The sequence below is a fragment of the Mercenaria mercenaria genome, chromosome 18, assembly GCF_021730395.1.
Source record: "Mercenaria mercenaria strain notata chromosome 18, MADL_Memer_1, whole genome shotgun sequence".
NCBI lineage: Eukaryota > Metazoa > Mollusca > Bivalvia > Venerida > Veneridae > Mercenaria > Mercenaria mercenaria.
Genome location: NC_069378.1, coordinates 31,673,608 through 31,691,170, shown reverse-complemented (window position 1 = coordinate 31,691,170; position 17,563 = coordinate 31,673,608). Strand labels below are relative to the sequence as shown.

Below are 17,563 nucleotides of genomic sequence, written 5' to 3'. Positions count from 1 at the left end.
AAAAATAATCTTTCTTTCAAATTGAAGTTTGGTCATATTATTAACATTAGAATCTGAACTTTTGTTTCTAAAATATTTTAAAAGTTCCAAATCAAGAAAAAAAAAAAGATGACCGCGTCGGGAATCGAACCCCGGACCGCCGCGGCAATAAAGACATTTTCCCGTCGTCGTAAACAATAGTGGTATAGCTCAAGTAGTGAATAATGACTTCAAAATATAGATATTTATAATCGAGACAGTTTACCTGGAGTAAAAGCGTGACAAACGCTTTTCGATTTTCATCGTAAAAAGTATTAAAAACAGCAAATTCTCATGTGTTTCCGTGACATAAAGTTTGTCAGTAATTAAGTTTTAAAGCCGTCTTAAGAAATATAGCGTTTATTTCAAGATATCTAAATTTATTTTTATTTTTTTGTTGTCGAACGATCTGGAGGCATGCCGCTTTCAAGCCCAAAATAGAACCACATAATACTGCAATAAGAGGTATGCACTGATTAGCCGCCTTATTTGTACTAAATTTTTTTTTCAATAGTTTCGGTTTATATATCGGTTATGTCCATTGTCAGCAGGCTTTTAGTGTGGTTATATTATTAGTTACGCTGCTTGTTGGTGACAGGATACGGGATATACGCTGTCGAGGAAATCGAGGAAATTCGCTCTCGCCTTATATGGATTTTCGAGACAGCGTATATCCCGTATCCTGTCACCAACAAGCTGTGTAACGATTTTATCTTGCCGACTACCCTTTACTTACATGCTATTATCTAATATTTTGTAAAGTAACAAAGCGGCAGTCATTTATTTTTAAATCAAAATTCATATCTGAAAGGTACTAGCAGGATATGGAATATATCCTGTCTCCACGTGACGTCTATTGACCAATAGAAATGCAAGCAAGATAAAATTACATACCAAATTATCTCACAATAACAGCTTATGCATACGTCATTTTTTATGTCTTTGTAAGATATTGACACTTACGTATTTTAAACAGTATGCTTAGAAAAAGATCATAGTTACCTCGATCGGAGCATTACAACTGGTTATTTTGCATTTTTGCATTATTTAGCAAACTTTGTGTAACAGCTTAAAGGTCCACTACTAAAACCCGAACGAATATTATATGAAAACCAGAGTTTGTAGTTGAGACTTCATATTTACTAAAAATATGACCCACTGTATCGGATCTGACCAAATAGTCGTGAATATGTTCAAGAATAACCAACAAATAAAAAAACAAACTTTTGCCTATTTCAAACAGAAAGTATGATTTCCGACTGCTTACGAACCCGATTTTTTCGGAAGAATGCTCCGAAACTATGATTTATTATTTTTAGCTTGAACATTATTGAAAATTCTTTATTTTTCTGGGCAATCGCAATTGTTATATCTAGTATATTGGAGGTATTACTTCCCTTAGCCACCCACCCCACTTTTACGCCCCTTCTCCTTTTTACGGTGAGTGAGGTTAGGTGCCACCAAATACCCGTTTGAACTCACAACTGCCGTGTCCTCCCTGTCTGTTTAACATCGCGCGCGCATGCGTGTATGTATGTGTTGATTTTGTGCGCGCGCATGTTTTACTTCTGTTGCTCAGGATTTTTTTCTTTTGGAACGTGGCTTTCCGTACTGAGTATTTGTCCTTGGTATTTCCGCTCCAGAACATACACCCCCTTTTTCTTTACCCATTACCGTTTATATCTTTTATATAATTTACATTTACATTTTTATAGATATTTGAAACAACTCCTGTTTTTGTTTGCTATGCTCTCTGCTTCCAGGAAATTTACCCCTATCTTCTAATCTTTAAAGTTCACTCAAGAAAAAAAGAAGATTTTTGACAAAGGCATGACAAAAGTTCGATCGTGTGGTACTTTTGTTTCTGAGGAATTTCTAAGCGCCTGTAAAATAATATCTATCAGTACAAGCCAGTTTATGAAAACTTATCAGCGCAACCAAGTGCCTGTAAACAATTTTGTGTCTACATGACAAGAACGAAACTTATTTTGTTTGCTGTAGGAGTTCACCTTGAAATAAAAATTTACGAACCTTGCAAATCGTTACACACTCCCATTTTATTGTAGATAAAAGAAAAAAAACCCCTCATATATTAGAAAAAAGAATGTAAACTCTGCACATTGAATTGCTTAATATGCAAACAAAGATTTATGAATAAATACATTCAGTATATTATCTCTATTTTGAAAGACATTTTGATCTTGACATGGAAATCGAGCAAACTTGTTAATTTCTTGTTTTAATTATTCTGTGTCCTTAATGCCCAGTTATTAGTAAAACTTCAAGCAAAGTGTCATAACGTCATTACAAAAAATAAAATAGATGATTTCTCTTGTATTTTATTCTAATATGACTAACAATGCTTTAATCATCACAACGATAGTATGTTGACGTCACGTCAACGTGATATTTAGCGCCATGTACGCATCAAGAAATAGCGCTTTCAAATTTCATGAAATATTTTACTTAATAACATGTTTTAAACGAAATGCCACATTGCACAAATGTGTTGATTAATTTACACACATACTGAGTTAGTTATTCGCTTTGCTGAATAATTCGCAATAATTTACGCCCGAACTGAACTCTGCCGCAAGACGTATTACCATTTCCGGTCCTGGCGTGTTTAAATAAAGACCTACTATTGGCGCAATGCTTGCGCGAAGAAACAGTTCCATCATATGTGATATAAATTATACAATAAAGAACATATGAGAAAATCGAAATAATTTATAGCAAAACAGTGTTTTAACACTATTTATACACTCGGTTGGTAATACGTAGTCCAGTTTTTTTTTTTCGAAAACTGTATTGATTTACGAATTCATTTTTACCTCGGGTAGTCACCCTGTCCTAAGATCTTTATCGCTTCTAGGAAGAGATAGCGTTTGGTCGATAAATATTTGTAGTTTGCAAACAAGCAAACGCGCATTTGAATGCGCGCTTTTGACAAGTTAAAACTCACTGTTCTCTCTATACAAAGAAATTTATTTGAAATTTTTTTAAACGTTCTTTATAGAATTGAGTTCTGGGATATTCAATTCGGTAAGACATATTCCTCTTATCATTGTAGCAGATTTGAACAAAATTAATAACGTTTTAAAAAAAACGTGTTAAGAAAAACAAATATATAGTTACAAATTGACAGCGCCATATATATAAAGCCAAGAAAAAGTGGTTAATGTCTATTCATTTTATTAAATTAATGTAGCAGTATGCACAAGTACTGGATGGTTGACTTTAGTTGATCAATTACCGATGTTGAAAAGAGACTCGCAAATAGGTTGTGAAGTAACCTGTCATCTTGAAGTATAGCTGTGTTATAACAGTTTTGTCAAAATGATTTTCATAACGTTCATGTGGGAGGAAAAAGTAGTTCACTAGGTTCTGGTGGGTCTTTTAACTTTTTTACATTGTAATTATATGAGAACAAAGATTCTCAATATCGTGTCGACAAAATGCGCAAAAGATGAAGCTCAATGAAAAATTAAGGTCCTTGTACCATTTAGTTTGCATTTATTTATTGCTTTATTTTATTTGCTTTTAACAAATATTTCTTACCAGTTAATGTTTGACTTTAACTATATTATTATAATTATATATGACTTTTTAAAAATAAATTTTCGAACATTATTGTTTTTTGTTTGCACTGAAAGATATTCGACGATATCATAAAAATAAAGACTATTACTCGTATAATACGAAGTTTTGAAAGTTTCTTATCTCATATATGAATGACCCTGTGTGCAATTGTATTTTCCTTGGGATAAAAGCGAAAGAGGCATACGTGCATATAAAAAGGTTGTAGTCCTTTATATTTTATGTACATTAGCGAGCCTTGACAAATACGTAATCAAAACCTTTTCAATCCTGTAATGTCTTTTTGCAGTAATGGCCAATGATATGTTGTTCTCTGCGAGTAATGAAAAATAGTTAAATTTATCTGACAACAATATGGCTTCACGGTATCTTAAACTACTATATGATCCGAAGGAATCGATACATTGGACGACAAACCACTCGAAGGCCTTGATTATTTAATAAGTAGAACATAAAACATGCATTACACATTTAAGGTGACGTAAAATGCTTTGTGCAACTGGTTTGTGCCTGTTGTTAATATATATAGAAATTTTTGGAAAGGATTAGAGAAAACAAAAGGACCGCAGTCTCTTTTACTACACAACGATACAGGGCATCAAATGAATAAATAAATAAAATAAAAATAAATAAATAGATAAAATGTCGTAGGTATCATCTCTGTTTGGACATGTTTTACAGTTATATTGTATTTTATACATTATTCCCGGCTTGAGGGAAAAGTAAGACAAAATTTTGATACATGTCTTCAAATTAGTTTTATGCCCATTTTTGTGCAGTGAGAGCGGGTTATATCCTATATCCTAAGTCATGAAACAATTTTCGTTTCCGTATACCGAGTCCAGGCTTTATTCTACTTTATCCGGATAAATGACGTTATACAAATATTTTCCGGTTTATCAAACATGCAGAACTACCAAGACCTTTCAAAAATATATAGGTTTGTATAACCGGATGTAACCAGCGGAACGCCAGCGATCATCAGCAGAGCGTAAAGAATGATCAATAGAGTCAGTCTAGTATATTGAACTGCGTTTTATTAAATATTCAGGGGTTAATTACTCGAAATGCAAATAAACTTGATCATGAGGAGATTGTAGAACTGTTCGAAAATAACGACTTACTATTTTTCACTGAAACGTGGTCGAATGATTTAACTAATATGACATTTCCCGGTTTTAATTTGCATGCACTGCACAGATCTGACAAATATTCAAATGCTAAAAGGGACTCTGGAGGAATCTGTTGTTTCACTGCGGGGAATCACATGATCAAAATAATCTCTAAACCAAAATAAATGTAGAAATAATATGGGATAATATTGAAGAATCTTTTGCTAAAAATCTAAAATATAGACTATCATATGCCAACACACATGTATCCTAAAACTACAACGATTTCAATCACAATCACCTTCTGATTATCTGGAACACTTCAAGAAACTGATACTTATTATTTTCCTTAGTGTTTGTAATTACAGGATATCTATCATTATCGTCAACTACATGATAATTTAACAATTTTCCTTAGTCACATGATAGGCTATGTTTAAATATCTTATCATGACAGGAAATTTTATTCATGTTCTTCAAAATATAACTTTGGTTTAGACATTATTTTGATCATGTGATTCCCCACAGTGTGTTTTATTAGAGACAATTTATTTGAAAATGTTGAATTTTATAACAGCGACAGCGATGATATTTTGTGGTTAAAATTGTCAAATGTATTATTCAAGAGCCAGTGTGATTTATATATATGCTTATGTTATGTCATACCACAGGGCAGTAGCCGTGAAAATTTAACTGATATCCCAGTGTATGATAGAATTTTGTCCGACATGTTAAAATATCTAGTATATTGGAGAATCCAGGAACATTGGTAAGGTAAACTGTCCACCGTTACATAACTGAAATACTGAAAAACGGCGTTAAAGTTCCTTTTGGATCATCGAGATTTTATTCCTGAACCCCATACCTCGAAAGTCGAAATCACGAAACTACGATGATGAAAACCGAAACCATGATGGTTAATGTCGAAATCACGTAACCACGATGACGAAAACGCGATATCATTTTGCATTTTCACCATCGTGGTTTCGTGTTTTCATCGTCGTAGTTTCTACTTTCATCACTGTTTGGACATAGTTTACGGTTCATCGTCGTAGTTTCTACTTTCATCAACGTGCATTCGACTTTCATCACCGTGCTTTTGACTTTCCATGGTAAAAGTGGTACTTCGAAATTTCTATTTATGTCATAACGTCATCCCTTATGTGTTTTGAGACGTTACCTATGTCAACAATTTGTAAGAAAAAAAGATAGGACTGGCAGTTAAAAGACGCATACCAGAAATCCTGATATAAACCTCCGTTTTCACGCACGGATGATTTCAATTTTAAACATCAGAAATTAAACATTGCTATAGAGTCATTATAACGTTGATAATCGTTATACTCTGTTCCAGAAAAATCTAACTGAACCAAATATGTCCACTCAAGAAGCAGAAAATGTGATCATGGATGTGTGAGTAATTTCAAAATTTAGACTTGAAATGTCTTAAACTTTATTAAAATTCTGCTTTGAAAAACCTTGTAAACGGTCTAGATTTAATTTCGATGATAAAACTTTAAACCAACGAACCCGGTTATAGTTAGGAAAATATGTTTTGCAAAAAAGAAGGACTTATCAAGAAGGCCTACATGACATTTACTTAAGACGGACATGTTTTATTGAAATTCAAAATATTATTTTAGTTTCTGCGATCCGGACCACCCGATAGCGGTAGACTTTGAAAAGGTTGTTGCTGCCCAAAAAGCCATTGGGGATGCAGTTGTAAAAACGCCATGCCGTGTGAGTAGAATATTGCTTATTCAAACCTTGATTGTAGACCTAGCATATATCTGGGATTCTGGGATTTTTGGTCATCCTGCAGTTAGAATATAATATGTAGACCACGTGACCGCATTAAAGAGAACCATCACAAAATCCCGATTCCACCAATGACTAATTACCTACTAAGTGCTCTCTCATTCCAGTGCAGATAGTTTCGTATACATGTACTAGAATTCTTAAGGATTGATTGTTTGTTCGTTTGCTTTTAGATGTTAGTTATCGAGACGACATTGCGAAATATGCAAAATGTAGGCGATGAACATGAACAAAAGTGTATAATCAAAGCCTTGAGATGTCTGGTGGTTGCGGGTTTTGCTAGATTTATTTTCTATTTAAATAGCAATCTATAAATATACATGAATGAAAAACAAATACAAATGTGGCTCATATCTAAGATGAACTCTGTCTGACCTAGCTTGTGATGTAAATATGGGCTGGAAAACCTTATCATTGATAGATCTTGTATAATCTTAAACAATCTATGAATGGATACAGATTGAATCAGAACTGCTTGATCATTGATAATTAATCCGCATTGTTCATGAATGGGACTATTTTGTGTAGCACATGAACATCCTTTGGATGTGATTTGGAATCAAATAAAGATGCTATATGATTGTCAGAATTACACTTAACTTTGGTAGCGGGTAAACCCGCAACCAAAAATGAATTTGTATAATTCTTCCATATGATTTTCATCGTCACGTGAAATTTGTGATGGTTGTGTTTTGTGTAACGCAAGAGAAAGAAATCGGGGAGTTTGAATAACGGCTTCCTTTATGTATAGATAGAGCATTCGTAAAAACATTACAGAAAAAGGTTAAAACTGTAACAGAAATTTAATAACAAAAAGTGTGCAATGATAATGCTTGAATTTAATAGATCGATTGAAAAGGGCGTAACCAGCATAACAATTCTTAAGGTATAAAACGTTTCATTTAAGAATCCATTCCAATTAGAGAAAATACAACCTGTGGGAGGTAGTGTAAAATCTAAAAAAGGTGAATCCATTTGTCAGTAAATCTACTTAAGGTTAAAAGCATCAAGCAAGGATGTTCTTTTACAGCGCTCGCAGATGTCTGACATGTTCAACATGGAAATTTACTTCAAGAAAGAATTTCTTCAATACACGGGAAGGTATGGGAGTTTCACTTGTTATTGGCGGTGTTGAAATAGATAAATAAATGGGAAAATTTTCGATAATTATGACTAAATACGTTATCCACATTTTCTACCAGTTGAGTTACAATATAGCTTTTCTTGCCAATGGCAACCGTATAAAAAAGTCATGTGACCCAAAATACAGTTTTCTGCAGGAGTTCATATTTAGCATAATACTGTATTATATCTTGTATGTATGGCGGTATAAAATGTTAAAAGTATTAAAGTCTCATACAAAGATGTATCATTTCAGCTTTAAAGAAAGAGGAGCAAGGAACAGCCTGTTGAACCTTTCTCCGGTATACAAAACAAATCATCTCATCTGTTTTAAATACATGTTTATTTATTGGTGCTTTATTTCAAACCCGTAAAATTGTTGTGCTTACTTATACCGATATACACTATTTGTGTGTTTACAGGATTACTTATGGTGATAGTAAGGATGGTAAGTCATCCGACCGCTCACTACTTTATATAAGATTATAGGTTTTGATGGCAATCCATGTGACTGTTATATAACCTTTGTACATTTTGCATGTCCAAATTTTGAAGATTATACAATGGTAAATAACACTAAAAGAAGTTTTAACGAACAGTTACTGCTGCAGTTACTTTTAACTAAAAACATGTTAGCATATACATTTTAACTTTTTGTAAATGTTCAAATGCAAAATAAGAACCACTGTGTGTCGTTATAGGCTAAAAGATATTCTAAGTAATAAAATACTGAAAGTTAGACATTTTTTCATTCATATCGAATTCATATGCTAATGCTAATAAACAAATAATTACCACGTGACATGGCAGGCACGTTTTCGCGTATTTTTGTTTTCATAAAACAATTGATTATCTTGCAGTAAAATATTCTTTAGTACACTCAAAAGCTTACATAAATTCAAGTAACATCATTGATGTCTGCTGCCTAACAAAGGCGTCACTCCATTTTTATTCTTTTTGCGCTGATTTTGTTGACTGGTAAATTGAAAATAATACATTTTAGAAAGGATACGTAATGAATCATGCCCTGTAACCATACACCATTTAAGGTGGGCCGGTGGTCTAGTGGTAACACGATTGACTGCCAATCCAGAGGTCCGGGGCTCGAATCCCGGTCCAGGCACTGGAAATTTCTGAGATGCTCTCTTGAGTGTCTCCTACCTAACTTAGAGGCCTGTACTGGTTCTTCCCAGGAAAGACGGCTACGCGTGTATCGGTGCTATACACCGGGCACGTTAAAGAACCAGACTGTCTTAGCCGGACATGTCTGTATCTAAAAAAGATTTATCTCTATCTGTTCTGGGGGCTTTATCTCACTCTGTCCCTCTGGTTAGATCGCTCTGTACTAGTAGAGGATGAATTTCGCGCTCTGTGTGGCTGCGTTTGCTATATGTAAAGCGCCTTTGAACGTGTTTATCATGAAAAGGGCGCTATATAAATATGGTATAATAATAATAATAATCATGAATCTATCTTAAAGCAACGAGACTGCATAAAAAAGAATCATGGAATAGGATGTACCGCTTACTATGGCGGCTGATTTCTGCCAACTTCGCCTTTTAGCTTTGTCGCGGCGAAATTTTTGGTTTTGGCGCGTTGTCGCCTTTTGGCTTTGTCGCGGGCGCTAGGGCGGAAAGGCGAGACTGAGAACACGACAAGCGAAAAACTCCAACGCAAAAAGGCGAAATAGTGAGATTTTTAACGCGCCGCGTAAATCTCGCCTTTTTGATTTGTCGCGGGCTACAAAGCGAAAAGGCGAAGTTGGCAGAAATCAACGAAATAATTTCATATTCGTTTGCAATATACAATTTTCATCATTGTCTGTAAAGGTCTCTGGTAGAATACTCTTTATCTGTTAATAGTGAAATAATAAAATTTTGTTTTTTAGAGTAAAGTTTCTTTAAAACAGTACGAATCTTAATCAATTAGAAATTAAAAGTGATTATCCTTTGGAGGAACACATTTTTGAATGACCCTCGCATGAAATCATTTGTAGGCGCAGAAAAAGAAAGGAGTAATAGCAGCCAGTGCCGGGAACCATGCTTTAGCTTTGTCATATCATGGGAAGTGTCTCGGGATACCAGTGTCTGTTGTCATGCCAACAGTAGCTCCATTGATGAAAATAAAGGCGTGTAAGAAATTTGGAGCAAATATCACAATTTCAGGAGATAACGTTTGCGATGTAAGAAGATTGTTACTGTGTAATGTAAATTTTGCTCTGGTCCTGTGCTTCCAGGAAATCTATTCATACCTTTAAATTTTGATAAAAAAACAACACAGTTTTGAGAAAAGTACTTATTTAGCTACGATTTAGCAAAAGAAATATGGCAAATAAAAGGTATGCTAAACAAGGCTTCAGCATTGATTTGTGATCACGGGCTATTTCCCTCATTGTCAAGCTGTATATTACAAAATTATTTGTAATACTGCTGTTGATCAATTTTCATTTTCCGTGTTATATTTTCTTCTAATGAAAAAGGTAAAAGAATACTAATATTGGAAAAGTAAACAAAAGAAAAAAAAAACATATATTTTCATGACTTAATATACAGTTTACACATATTGTAGATCCAGTATGAAAATAGTGTAACTATAAAACGATTATGTACTCTAGAATATTAATTTGAATAAATGAATTAAAAAAATCATATAGTTGAAAGTTGACAACATTTCTTTAAAGAAGTAATTTTACGGCAACGAGAAGAAACATGTGCAATCGTATGCTATTATGTAAATTTCAGTCCAGAGTTATTGCACTGAAAATGGGTCAAGAGAAAGGACTGATGTACATAAACGGGTTAGTCTTTTTTGAACATTTCTAAAAGATTTATCTATATAGGCATCTTAGTAATCAGCCATCTGCACCGCTTTTTGTTACATCATTGATACAAATTGCCATATAAAAGGTTTATTACAGTCAATAAACTTTTGTGTAACCAAATATATAAAACTGATATACAAAAGTAATGTTTGATAAGATTTTTAGTAATGCTACAAATACTATATTAGATAAGATCATCCAGATTCTAATGAGTATATGGAATTGATGACTACAAGATATACTGCGAGGTCTGCAATAAATAACTAATAAATATTTACAAACATGATACATGACTGTCTAAACAGATACGACCATCAAGATATAATAGCTGGCCAGGGCACGATTGGCTTGGAGATTGTAGAACAAGTACCTGACCTTGATGCATGCATAATTCCTATTGGTGGAGGTGGTATGATATCTGGAACAGCTTTAGCAATCAAGACAAAATGTCCAAATGTCAAAATCATAGTACGTTTAAATACGGTTGTTTTCGACGTGAAACCATCTTCTTGAAAACACTTTCTTTTCTGTTTACATTTCTTGACAGAATTATGAAGTCAGATGCAAAAATGCTTGATAGATTTATTGTTCTTTTTTATAATATGGTGTATTCATAATGTTTTTAGTATATATTTTTCATCTTTTTTTCATTTCATTAGATTACATGTGAATGTGTTACAACTTTAAAAATATCTTTAATGTAGGTGACATCCCTCCTTTTACATACAAAGAGACGAGTGACTACTTAATGTGCTCCATGCGAAGAGTGAATATTATATATCTTAAATTTCAACTTATGAAAACAAGTTTTACAACAAACATACACACTTCCCTATTTGGCGCATATAGAATGACACAGAGAACGTTCAGTTCATTTAAAATCTTAAAGTTAAGAAACCTCAGTTTTGACATATAGTTGACCAATTTAAAATGTTTATATTTTTCATTAGGGTGTTGAGCCAGAACACAGTCCCAGTTTCCAAGCAGCCATGAAAGCCGGGAAACCAACTTTTACATTGACAACTCCTACACTTGCTGATGGTAATATTTATCATGTTATAACAGCGCTTGTATGAGTACTTGGGCACCATTTATTGTATATTTTGCCGTTAGATTTTGCCGTTAAACCGTTACAAAAGCCAGTCCGCTTAGCTCTATAGGGAGAGTGCAGATCTACGGATCGCGGGTCGTTAGTTCTAAAACAATAGACCGTTACAACTTGTTTAAATACCCTTTGCACCATTAGACATATGAAAGAACCGCCAACCCTTAACCAATTACCTTTGTTGTTATAATCATTGTATTGTATTTATATTGCTACCATTTATATTACAGAATACATGTACAATATAACATCCCAAAACTGGAAAAATATGTTAGGCTTTGTGTCTCTCAACAAGAAATTGAAAGTGATAATATGGACAACACGTTTTTCAATTATAATTCAGGAAAACATTTGTACCGCTGGATTTCTAACACATTTTTCACAAAGCCATGAGCCACTCCCATTAGTTCTACATAACGATAAAACATATCCAATAATCAAGCCATTTTAAGTCAAAGACAGTGTTGAAAGTGAATTGATAACGTATGGAAATTTCATATGATAGCGTACTGAAATTTCATGAAGAAATTCCATCACCTTTTCTTTGAAGAGCACATAAAACATTAAACTTGAATATTTTCACTGTTTGCCTTGTTATCGGTGCTTCCGAGGGATCTACTTTCCAGATTTTATTTATTGAATAGGCTGATAAGCCGACATACCTGTTTCAAATAAGGAATGGCGGCAGTTTCTTAATATTATTTTAAAGGATCCCATTTGATGTTTGAAATATTGTGTGAAATGGACAAGAAATGGTACTATGGTATTCAAATGTTGAATAATAAAAGGGCAATAACTCAATGAAAAATCATCCGACCGGAACATGAAGATAATGTGCTTATTTCCTCTTAAGGGTGAAGCTTCCTATGAAGTTGCGCTACATGCTAGCCAGAAGTTGCAGAGGAATATACCGGGCAAGAAATAGTGTTATTGTATTGTAGTATCGAATAATTAAAGGGCAATAACTCAGTGAAAAATCGACTGACCCTGAATATGAAGACATCCTATTTGGAGTGAAGCTTCCTATGACTTTTCGCAAAATCCCAGCCAGTGGTTGCTGAGAAATACTCCGGACAAGAATGCGGACATATTAATTATAACGTCACATGTATACAGAATTACGATGTTATGTATTGTCTTTCTCTGGCTGCTGTATATTCAGGTCTGGCTGTTCCAACTGTCGGAGTGAACTCATTTGAGACTGCACATAAATTGATAGAACGCATCGTCACCGTAGAGTAAGTAACCTTATAGACCGCATCGTCACCGTAAAGTAAGTAACGTTATAGACCGCATTGTCACCGTAAAGTAAGTAACCTTATAGACCGCATCGTCACCGTAAAGTAAGTAAACTTATAGACCGCATCGTCACCGTAAAGTAAGTAACCTTATTCATTGTATATATCCCGTGTCAGTAAAACAAATCAGTATATTTTAGTTTTCACACTTTGGTAAGGCCCTTACATGCTAATGTTGTCCGGGTAGTTCTAACATCCCGATAGTGGTATTCAAATCGTAAATTCATATCTTTGGAAATACTTTGAACCGTGTGGAGTCGCAAATGGTGTTAATAAGGAAAGAAAAATAATATAGGTTTTTCAAATATCGCTAAAATGAAGATGCTTTGTAGGTTAAATGCACATTTATGTTGAATTCATTGTTTTTGCTAGTGAGGAGAGTATAGCATTGGCTATCCTGAGGTGTATAGAGTTGGAGAAAGCCGTAGTGGAGGGCGGTGGAGCTGCAGGCTTGGCCGCCATCATTCAAGGACTTGTACCTGATCTGGAAGGCAAAAAGTAATACATTTTTGTGAAAGATTTAAGAATTCATATATACTGAAAAAAAAAAAATAGATCGATCAGAGATGCACGCATAAGACAAAATTTCTGTCGCTGATATTATGCTTGGCACTTTTGATTTTGTGTCCGCTTTTATTTGCAACTTAAAATCAAGAAATAGATTCGTAAACAATACTTCCATATTGATAGTTCTTAATGCTTTTGAACCTTTCAACATGAGAACTGTAGATCCTAGACAATATAGTTTGAAATTCATTTACTATTAGAGTCGTGGTAATCTTAAGTGGGGGTAACATTGACACAACAGTGCTTGATCGTGTGATTGAGAGAGCTTTGGCTGAAGATGAAAGGTTGGTCAGATTCAAAGTTTCTGTCAGTGACAGACCGGGAGGGATTGCAGAACTGACGAAAATAGTCGCTGATCTTGGAGTCAGGTAGGGCCTTTCTTTTCCTTCCTTATTCCTTAAATAACGAATAACAGGAAGTAATGGAGTGATAACAGGAGGTAACCGATTCCAAGAAAACTTTACTTAATAGTTTTATCTAGATAAGTTACAAATGATGTTATTTCCAACAAAACACACGTATATTTATCATAATTCACTACAATGTATAATTACGTATGAAAGTGTAGACTTTCCTTACAATAAGTAACATCTCTGTAAATATCTAAATAAGCACAACTATTCCAGCATCAAGGACATATTCCAAGAGAGGCCATGGGAGAAACATGATGTATTTTCTGTGATGGTAAGTAAAATGTGTCAGTGCTTTGATCTAATTTGCATGTAAATATCAACGAACGTGCATGTCTAAACGATTGCAGTTGTGGGACCAGCACTCAACGTCTTCCGGTGCTCGGCGTATTCCATTGTTTGGCGTATTACAGCGCTCGTTGTATTCCAGTGCTCTGCGGCGTGTTCCACTGATTGGCGCATTCCTGTGTTCGGTGATTTTTAGTGCTCTATGTATTCCAGTGTTCGGCATATTCCAATGTTCGTTGTATTTCAGTACTCGACGTATTCCGATGCTTTGCATATTTAAGTGTTCGGAGTATTCCAGTGCAGTGTTCAGCGTATATCATCAGATCTGGCAGTTTTCTCTATGTCCTTTAACCGTACTCCAGTGATTCATTTTACGGAAAGCACCAATAAAAATCGATTGAAATTGAGATCCTTATAATTATGTCTTTTAAATGAACAATAGAGTCCAATTAAGACCTACTGAACTACTCAAGGCCCATCATAATTTTGCAAATCAAGCAATACCATGCCTTACGAAACAAGAGCTGTATTAGTCATGGCCATTCCTACACTGAAGCAAATGTTTCCTGAAAAAGGCGGCTAAAGAGAGAAAATATTTTGTAATGGTGACTCGTATGCATGTAAGTTAGAGGAACTGGTCAGATCATTGTCAATGTTCTGTGTCATTGTAGGCAGTTTCAAAGCAGTTTAAAAGCAGTTTAAAAGCATACACTTCGAAACTTTTCAAGGTGCGCTGCAAACAAGGGAAAGAAACAAGGTGAATAATTCTGTAAAGACAAAGCAAACTAGTTATAATACCTAAACAATGAACTCAATGCCACTGTAATGTCTTAATATTTCTGAGTTATTGTCCGGACAAACATATTAGTAACAAAGAACAAAGGAAGATAAATAAAAATGGGACAAAGTTGACGTATGCTTCTTTGACAGCGCACTTCCTATCAGTTTCCTAGGTTCCACTGTGTATAATATCAACAAAGTCCATTTAAACAGTTCTTGAATAATATTTATGACAAAGAAGTTGCGTAATGCTTGAGAATAAGACAGTGTAGGGTTATGGTTCTTAGACATTGCCCTTTTCCTTTTATACTTAATATCCTCCATCTTTTTTGCAGTTTAAATAAATTTTCATCAGCAATAATGTTATAGTTGTTCCCTGACACGTATTTTTAAAAATGGGAGATAATTAAAAATCAGGGAGAGTAGAGTTAAGATTCTTTAAAAACTGAAATTTCTGTCAATGTTCTCTGACATTTTATGAAGATTTAACAAATCATTTCAATAGTTTTTGAGTTATTAAGAAGACAATATGTTACGGACGGACTCAGGTACAAACGGAATAAGACCATTATCATATCCTCTTAACCTTCCTTGGGGATGGTGGTGGCGGATTGATAATCAACATGTTAAAAAATGATTTTATATTTTTTATTGTTCAACTGGTTCTACATTTTAAATCTAAATTGATATTTTACAGGTGAAGGTCGTCTGTGAAACACGTGATGCCGAACACAGCAAAGAGTTGCATGATGCTATCAAGAAACACTATCCAAATAGCCATCTGATTTGGGGACCATCATATGATTAACTGAGCTATGCAAATCAGAGTTCAAGTGATTTTTTCTTTATCTGAAGTGTTTTAGTTATTCAGAAATTATCCATAACATAATAATATTCTTTTGTTAATAAGTATTTTCAATAGACATTTATATGACTTTTAAAATGACAATAGGCAAGAAAATATTTTTTTGCCAAAAACTGTTGATGAATTGTTTGTTGTTTCAAAGCGTTTTTAGATTGTTGCCATTTTAAGCGATTCAAAAGTTTGGTGTTTAAAACAATGAAAGGGATAGTTATTTCTTCCTATATCATTTAATCTTGACTAGGAAAAGCTGTACAATAGAAATAAAGGAGCATGCCTCAAGTTAATATTTAATTTGACATTATTGTTTAACTTAATTCCTTTAAGAGTTTTGTGTATACAACAACAAAAGGAATCGGCAGAAAAAGCAATAACTAGCTAATTTTATTAACCGATGTTGTCTGTTAATGATATAGTATTTCTTAAACTGTCACAGTTACATGTACATTAAGCCTAATAGTTACATTAACGTTTATGCAACTCATATGCTGCTCTTTGTTTGAAAACTGCTTTGTTTTATCTGTAGATTGTCTGTCATTATACAATTTGATATTGTTTTGGTTTGTCCTAATTAGTTATGCTGTGATTACATAAAATACAGGAAAAGTGCTTTTATTTGATATTTAAAAACGGCTTTGATCTGTCATAACCACTTATTCTATTGGCGATTTTTTATGTGGGCCATTCCTGGTCGTTTCTGTGGGTATTCAGCAAATCTGCTTGTACTTTTTTTGGGTAGAGACTATCTTAACATCAATTGCAAATAAAAAATCTAAGTAAAAAGATTCGATCAAAAATAGATAATATTGAATTTTCAGGGTGGCGTACCGTGCCGTAACGGTGACTACAAGAAATATGACAAACTTATTTGCGGAATGTATTTTGTTTTCAAACTTGCATTATCCAAAACAATATGAGTGTTTTCTCATGCCATTGATTTGATCTTGTTCTTGTAAACGTCGGATATGACACTTCGTTTGCCAGCGATACTAAAGCCTCCTTATTCCTGTTGTCATGGTAATACGTCTTTGCATTTGATTCCTAAGGACAAACTTTTTTTTTGGTAGCTTTGATTTAAAGGATCAGGCATAATGTTAACTTTATGGCAATCGAAATTCCCTCATTTAAAGCATAATTATACCAATAATGTGATAAAAATTCTTAAAATATACCGTTACAGTCTTTGTCCTTTTATTCATGAAGTAATTATTTGGATATGACTTTCATTACACACTAACTTAACGTTGGGAGTATTTTACGAGGAGTTAGAATATCACTAGATCGTAGAAAGAACGAGTTGTTTTACATGAAAATTTAAGGATGAGATTCAGGCCTTGAGAAACAAAACTCAAACAACACCAAATCATAGAAAGAAAGATTTGTTTGACATGAAAATTGAACAGCATGTAAAACATATATATTACTTTACGAAACAAGTGTCAGTATACTTATAAAAACATTGAATTCCGGAAAAGAACTGCCTAAAGGGGCTCCACTTCCGGACAGTTAAACGCCTTTAAAAACTCACCATTTTTAAAGAATAGTTACACATGTTCGTTTTGATGCATATGCAATAGCGTGCGAGTGGTGAAATTTCGCATAACAAGGTGGAACACGGTTTTCAGCAATTGTTTATCTTTATTTCCTTACAAATGGTATTCATTTTCAAAGGGAGACAACTTTTTCGGATTACTTTAAGTACAAATGGCATTCATTTTCAAAGGGAGACAACTTTTTCCGATTATTTTAAGTAATCGTCGAG

At 33.9% G+C, this 17,563-nt stretch overlaps 1 protein-coding gene across 1 annotated transcript; it reads left to right on the top strand.

Moving 5' to 3' along the window:
- The first annotated feature begins 1,299 nt into the window (after positions 1 to 1,299).
- Positions 1,300 to 16,973, top strand: LOC123538346 (L-threonine dehydratase catabolic TdcB-like). The gene is made up of 14 exons (XM_045322378.2): positions 1,300 to 3,063; positions 6,085 to 6,143; positions 6,374 to 6,470; positions 7,579 to 7,649; positions 7,927 to 7,972; positions 9,667 to 9,852; positions 10,412 to 10,467; positions 10,797 to 10,959; positions 11,442 to 11,532; positions 12,759 to 12,834; positions 13,267 to 13,392; positions 13,662 to 13,829; positions 14,088 to 14,145; positions 15,637 to 16,973. The coding sequence occupies exons 2-14, from the start codon at positions 6,106 to 6,108 to the stop codon at positions 15,745 to 15,747; spliced, it is 1,287 nt and encodes a 428-aa protein (XP_045178313.2). The 5' UTR covers positions 1,300 to 3,063; positions 6,085 to 6,105; the 3' UTR covers positions 15,748 to 16,973.
- Positions 16,974 to 17,563: the final 590 nt, after the last annotated feature.

Excerpts from the sequence above, each read along its gene's own strand:
- LOC123538346 (XM_045322378.2), top strand. The coding sequence starts at position 6,106 with ATGTCCACTCAAGAAGCAGAAAATGTGATCATGGATGT. Across the intron at positions 7,973-9,666 it reads GCCTGTTGAACCTTTCTCCG|GCGCAGAAAAAGAAAGGAGT; the intron begins GTATACAAAACA and ends AATCATTTGTAG. Across the intron at positions 12,835-13,266 it reads GAACGCATCGTCACCGTAGA|TGAGGAGAGTATAGCATTGG; the intron begins GTAAGTAACCTT and ends TGTTTTTGCTAG.